This window comes from Glycine max, chromosome 17 (assembly GCF_000004515.6).
Source record: "Glycine max cultivar Williams 82 chromosome 17, Glycine_max_v4.0, whole genome shotgun sequence".
In the NCBI taxonomy this organism is placed as follows: domain Eukaryota; kingdom Viridiplantae; phylum Streptophyta; class Magnoliopsida; order Fabales; family Fabaceae; genus Glycine; species Glycine max.
In genome coordinates, this window is record NC_038253.2 from 36,167,705 (window position 1) to 36,173,998 (window position 6,294).

Genomic DNA, 6,294 nt, shown 5'->3' on the forward strand with positions numbered 1-6,294 from the left:
TCAGACAAAGATCACTAAAAGACACACATTGTCCCAGATTCTGTTAAATAGGAAAATATCAACTTTATTTCCACTTGGTGTCTATTCCACCCAAATTTTTCACACTGCAAATCCATCTACATGTCAAATCACAAGAACCCACCACACTATTATTATACCTTCCAACAGACAACAGTTAAAAGTGTTTACGATTTGTAGCACCATGACAACGAGCATTTAAATTATATAACAAGTAAAAACTTATACCATATTTCTACAACAAATTACTCTCTACATTACCAAATACCAATTGAAAGACCAAGAACAAAAACAAGAGTATGATTGTAAGGGAAAAAAAATGCACAGCTTATTACTGTACACCCATAACCCCCTTCGCTACCATATACTATATTTCACAAAGCAATAAAACATGAACAAAAATCATAATTCTCTGTTGGTATATGATTCTTAATTGAACTTCCTAATTATGTAGCATCACAAATACTATATGAACTATTTGCTGGCCTTTAAGCATAAGTAAACCAATATTAGCTCCTTGATCTGCTTTAACCCTGGCCCATCAGAAACAAAATGTGGTTCTTTCTCATTGTCTTTCCATGATTGACCAAAGGACAAAGAGTTGAATTTCATGCAACGATCATCAGTTATCACCTGCATTGCTTCTTTTTTCAAATTAAGATTGGTCCAATGTTCACAAAAAAAATATAAGAATCAAATAATGCTAAGTGGTACAAAGACAAAATGTGTGATTTCTATTATAGATTCCTACATTTTGTGTTGTACCAATTACTAGTTTTGATGGGAATACCTTTTGCGCTTGCTCTTCAAGGCAGTAGAAGTTGAAGGATTGCTGTGCCAATTCCTCTTCCTTTGATTGATAAACCAGTTATTAATCTGCTTTAATTGCAACCCAGTTTCTTGCACCAACCTTGCCTTATCCTCTTCCTGAAAACAACATGATTTTAGTTCAGCAAAAAGATTGATAAGGACGATGTGGCCGGTGTGAGATAGCAGATAGTAATATTTACTTTAAAAAGAAGACCATTTGATAAATCTCATGGAGTAGCTTCAATTCAAAGTGTAGACAGAGAATAAATACTAAGATTAATGTTGTGCTAACACGTGGACAAAGTGTACAAGCATATTCTTAGGAAAATATGGAAAATGCTTCTTCCTGTTCTTTGAATTCTAGGATAAATTTGACTAATTAAAAGCCACACTCTGAGAAGCTCAGCAAAACATGGTGGAATATCCAATGTATGAAAAATAACATTGCACTGAGTCAGTTTGAATAAATTTCTCAACAAACACTCGAGGGAGAAGAAACTAAAATGAATTGAGGAAATCAAGCTTCTCTTGTAAGTTAAAATTAACTTAACACCTCAACATTTTCGTAAGCTCTCGTTTAATTTCTCTATGCGCCAATAAACTTACAAGGACTTCGTTAGTTAAGAATCAAATAATTCTTAAAAGCTTTTTCCAAAAGCATGATGTAATGTACACATTGAATTCTTATTTATCAAACTTACGGTAGGGTAAGGCCACTTGGAATGTGATTGCCACCAAGCTTTAAGAACAGAAGTTGTGTCACCAGGAAGTTTCCCTGCTCTTCTCTTGCGCAAAATTTCCTCTCTTATGTCAACAATTTTCTCCTTATAACCCTGTATGATAAAAATTAAAAAAAGTATAAAGAGGTCAATCATATGGGAAGAAATTTGAGAAGAAGGGGAAATGAAAAGCCATCAACAATTCAACATCCCTTACCTGTTTCAGTTCATGCTTTAATTCTTGTCTTACTCGCTCCATGAGGGACCTCTCGCTCTCTGTAGGAACAAGAGGACCAAACCCCATGCTATCTGCCCCATCAAAACTACAATCGAAGAGATTGGCATCACTATCTACTTGGTCATTCTCATCATCAGACATTGTTGCCCCTGTACCTTCTCCAGGTGAAACTCCTGTTCATCATGCAGAATGTGTGAACATTTATCAGTTTCTGTTTTGGCTAATTGAACCAAAAGTTTAAAGACTTTGTTCAAAGAACACAATATGGTATGGACAACAGGCCAAAGCACTTTCTTCAAACACTAGAAACTATCATCATCTATGAAGCACAAACTCTAGACACCGGATACCGGACATGACACAAACTTTTCATCAAGGTTAATGTCTAAACTCTAGGACATGGGGACACCGCATACACATAAACATAAAGACTCTAATGAAATGAAATATGAGAAACATATAACAAAATATCTAAATTAATGGTATGTTCATCTTTTTAAACCAACCTTATATATTTTTTCAAGTATATGTAAGTTGTGTAAAGGTGACAACTTAAGTGTTCAAGCCAATAAAAATAATTTTTAAATTGACACCTAATAAGTTGCTGACAAGTGTCAAGATGTGTTAGTGTTGGAAACGGGTCAGGACGAACAAGAGAGGTGTTTGAACTTCATAGATTATCATTCTATTTGTTGCAAAGTTGCAATTCATGTGAATTTTAGTAAATCCTCACTAAAATTTGAAATGTCATTAACCAATATTTCACCTTGACAGATAATTTAGTAAATGTTTGGATTAAAGTTTTCAAACTTTTAAGTTTTTGCAAACAGAATTTGTAAAAGTATCTCAAGTTTTATTTCTATAAACTACTCTTAAATTTACTCTTAAACACAGTAGAATGATCTCAAACTAACTTTACCCTCAAATATACTAATTTTACTCATAAATATATTTTTGAAACACTCTCATCGGAAATCCAAACATACCCTTAAATATGCAGCTACAAATTACTAGCACTGCAGTACAATTCTTGCTTTACAATTTCTTTTTTCTATTTTCAAAGATTGACACAAAACAATGAAAATATGAATTTTATTGTTTCCTATAAAAACCCTTTAAAAATCGGGAAAAAATGGCATTTTTGTAATTCTTTATAAAAATATTTTCTTAAATAACTAAAAAAATGACATAAAACAATCAGAATTTTCAGCTCATAAATAGCTAAACCTTGTCACTGCACGTGCTTGGGTGAGTGAATTGCTTGTTGGTTCCTTGATAGGAATTTTCCACAGATAAAGAAGTTCAACATTTAAAAGCATAGCAATCATAACATTAAAATAGATCACAACTACTAGTAGCCACCAAATCTCAAAATTTCAACTGCCAGCAGCAGAATGATTAAAGGTGTTAACATGCACTAGATCAAAAACTGGTAAGAAGATAATGCGAAACATGCTATTTTCAATTTTTCATTCTATCACGCAACAAATCTTCCCATTTATTTTAAGATGCGACAATTACTAAAAGAAGACACTTTCTGTGCACCTGTTAGACTCTGCAATGATTGCTCTAACTCCCAACAAGCCATTACTGCTTCCATTGCATGGACCCGGACATGCTGTTGCAATTGTTCTTTGAAGGAACAGAGCAACAAAACATAGTGCGACTGCAACATCCAACCATAAGAAACATCAAAACCATAAATGTACTACATCCAACAAACTTCTCCACATAAAAAAAATACGAAAAAAAATCCATTTTACAATCAAGATGATGCATAGAAAATGCTGAACCAACATAGCTCATTATTGCATGAAACTTCTGCACATGAATTAATACAAGCTTAACTCGTCAGGGTTTATGACAGAAGCATGAAAGTGAAAGCACAAAAGGCTTGGATAATGAAAGTGAATACAGGAATTAAAACGACACGAACTCTTGCAATTGCCCAATATTAATAAGCTATGATGGAAAATCATTAATCATCATTAATTAAGATAATGTAAGGAAACTCAATAACTCAAAAAACACAACCTTATATACCCAAAGCAGCTCATAAAAGTGATCAAATTAAAAGCATCCCAATTACTAAATTCAGCACTTCAAAAGCCATCTCAATAACTCAAATTTGAGCCATTAGCATCTTTCATTCAATTCACAATCACAATTTCACTTCTCACGAGATCAGTTTTTCATTCTAATCCAAAATTGCAATCCCATCAGTTTCATTTGTTCGTTTGTCTGCAATTTTCTACAATATTAAAGATTGCGAAAAAATATCTACTGCGAACATAATTTAAAACCTTAATTTTGCAATATAAACTTAAAGTCTCATTTTTCAAGCAACAAAAGCTGCAAATTTCATCTGGCTCCAGCACTATAAAATAATGCAGGCCACGCGAATTCCAATACTGACACGCCGAAGACCAAAAAATCAAAATAAAACAAAATTAAAATATAACAATTAATTAAATGATGAATCCAAAATCAACAAGAAACAAATCCAAATCCTCAGATTTTCACGCCAATTAAGAAACAAAACAAAAAACAACGAGAATCATTAATTGTCTAATAAATAAAAGGAAAATGGAAAGCAAAAAAAAAATTGATAATTGATTATTATATACCATGAACTGGTCGAGTTCTTTGTCATCGGCGACGATGTTGTTGTGTCCGAACACTGCGTATTTCGCGACCACATTCTGCGACTGCGCCAGCTGCGCGTCGATCCTCGGCAGCTGGTCCACCGGCGTGGCGATCCGGAGGCACGCCACGTGCGCCGACAGCAGCTGCTCGTACAGCGGGTGCTGCAGAATCTCCGTCTTACACCGCCCAATCTGCCAGCTCACGGCGTCTCCGCCGCCGTCCTTCAAATCGGCGTGCTCCACCATGGACTCCCCGGCGCCGTCATCGATGACCTCGCCGGGGTGGCGGTGGAGCGCCGGCCGCGCCAGCCACTGCGCGTCGGAGGCGCCGGGGTTCAGTTTCAGGAAATTAGAACCGTTAACCTTAACGTTAACGTTGCTGTTGGTGGCGACGGTGGCGGTGTTAGTGGTGTCGGTGTAGTGAGTGCGGAGGAGCGCGTCGTTGAGCCAATTCGGCGCGGTTTGGAGAGGGTGTGGATCGGAGGGAGGTTTGGAGTTAGGTTCGGGTGAGGACGGAAGTAGTTGTTGGTCTGGTAACATGGATTGGTTCGGGAAATGGTGGAGTGGAGGAAGGTCTTGTTGTGAAAGGTTGTGGTGGTTATGGTACGCCATGTAACAAGACAAACACAAACACAAACACAAACGACAAGTACGAGGTTGTAGTTATTGGTTCATGGTGGAGAATCAGAACCAGAGGTTTTGAGATATAAAGAACTTCAAAAAAAGAAAAAAAGGTGTATGGTGTAAAAAAAAGTTTGTAGTTATTTGTTGTGAATTGTGATAAGGTGTAGGACTATGGATTGAAAAAAAGTATAGATAAATGGGGTGTACTTTTAGAGAGAGAGAAGAAGGGAAGCTACAGTGTAGAGTAGAGTAGAGACGAGGGAAGAAGGGAAGAGAAGAGAAGGGACGTTGTTTGATGTGCGTTACTGTAAAGGGAAAAAATCCAAGTACACTGAACTAATTGTTTGTATCGTGTGAGAGGGTAAATGAAAATATATATATATATATATATATATATATATATTAAAAAAAATGGTGGATTATAGATTAAGTTAGTGATGGATTTAATTTTAAAGTGATTTTTTCATGTAATATGAAGTGTGTGTATATTAATGGTCAGAGAAAGCAGATTGGGGAGGGCAGCGGGTGAGGTGGTCTTTTTGTCTCTCAGGGAATTGGTTTTCTAGGACTGGCAAATTGGGTCGGCAGACAGCCTTTTGTTTATGGCACGTTTGGATAAGTGATTTCGACTGTGTTTATTTTGTGCCACAACTGAAAAGGCACGTTTCTGAACTACAATGTGAGTGTTTGGTTTCACGTTTGGAATCCATGTTTAGGACAAAATTAATGCAAAAACAACTATTATGTATGCATTGGAGGTTCATATCTAGTTGTTCTTACCATGTTTCCAAAGTGTGTTTGGATTACATTATGAAACACATGTCTTTGTAAAATTATTATCTTATAATACGTCAAAAATAATTAATAGTTACTTCAATGACTTACGTTATTGTGTCGGTGTGAATTAAAACACATAAAATTTGCATTTATTTTTGTTATAATTGTGTAGATGTCAGATAGAGATATTAACGTATAAAATGTATTTAATTTTGTATTTTTTACGTCACATTAATAAATGGTGCATAAATAACTCATAATTATTTCAAAGATTATGTGTGTCGAGAGCTACTTGACACTTGTCAAAACGAATGAAAAATATATGCTTAGTTTTTCATTGTCTAAGTCACACTCATAAATGGTGTGTGTCAATGCATTGGAGATCCACGTCCACGTCCGAAGTTCTTAATGTGTTCTCCAAAACACTAAAAGAGTATGTTTTGATTTCTAGAGAAAATCCATG

The 6,294-nt window shown here is 35.5% G+C and overlaps 1 protein-coding gene across 3 annotated transcripts; it reads right to left on the bottom strand.

Moving 5' to 3' along the window:
* Positions 1–226: 226 nt before the first annotated feature.
* LOC100784317 (homeobox protein knotted-1-like 3) lies at positions 227–5,424 on the bottom strand. 3 transcript variants are annotated; one of them, XM_006601109.4, is made up of 6 exons: positions 4,413–5,424; positions 3,331–3,451; positions 1,765–1,958; positions 1,530–1,661; positions 809–945; positions 227–659 (listed from the first exon to the last, which is right to left on the bottom strand). In XM_006601109.4, the coding sequence occupies exons 1-6, from the start codon at positions 5,040–5,042 to the stop codon at positions 641–643; spliced, it is 1,233 nt and encodes a 410-aa protein (XP_006601172.1). In that variant the 5' UTR covers positions 5,043–5,424; the 3' UTR covers positions 227–640. The 3 variants fall into 3 exon arrangements, with proteins under 3 accessions (XP_006601172.1, XP_006601171.1, XP_003550200.1); XM_006601108.4 differs by having other exon boundaries at positions 227–662; XM_003550152.4 differs by having other exon boundaries at positions 227–651; positions 4,413–5,423.
* Between the last annotated feature and the right edge of the window lie 870 nt (positions 5,425–6,294).

What these genes read in the sequence shown, in the direction of transcription:
- LOC100784317 (XM_006601108.4), bottom strand. Translation starts at nt 5,042, where the DNA reads ATGGCGTACCATAACCACCACAACCTTTCACAACAAGACCTTCCTCCA. An exon ending in TAAAGCATGAACTGAAACAG is followed by an intron (nt 1,662 to 1,764) that starts GTAAGGGATGTT and finishes TTTATCATACAG; the next exon opens with GGTTATAAGGAGAAAATTGT. An exon ending in TTGAAGAGCAAGCGCAAAAG is followed by an intron (nt 663 to 808) that starts GTATTCCCATCA and finishes ATTTGAAAAAAG; the next exon opens with AAGCAATGCAGGTGATAACT.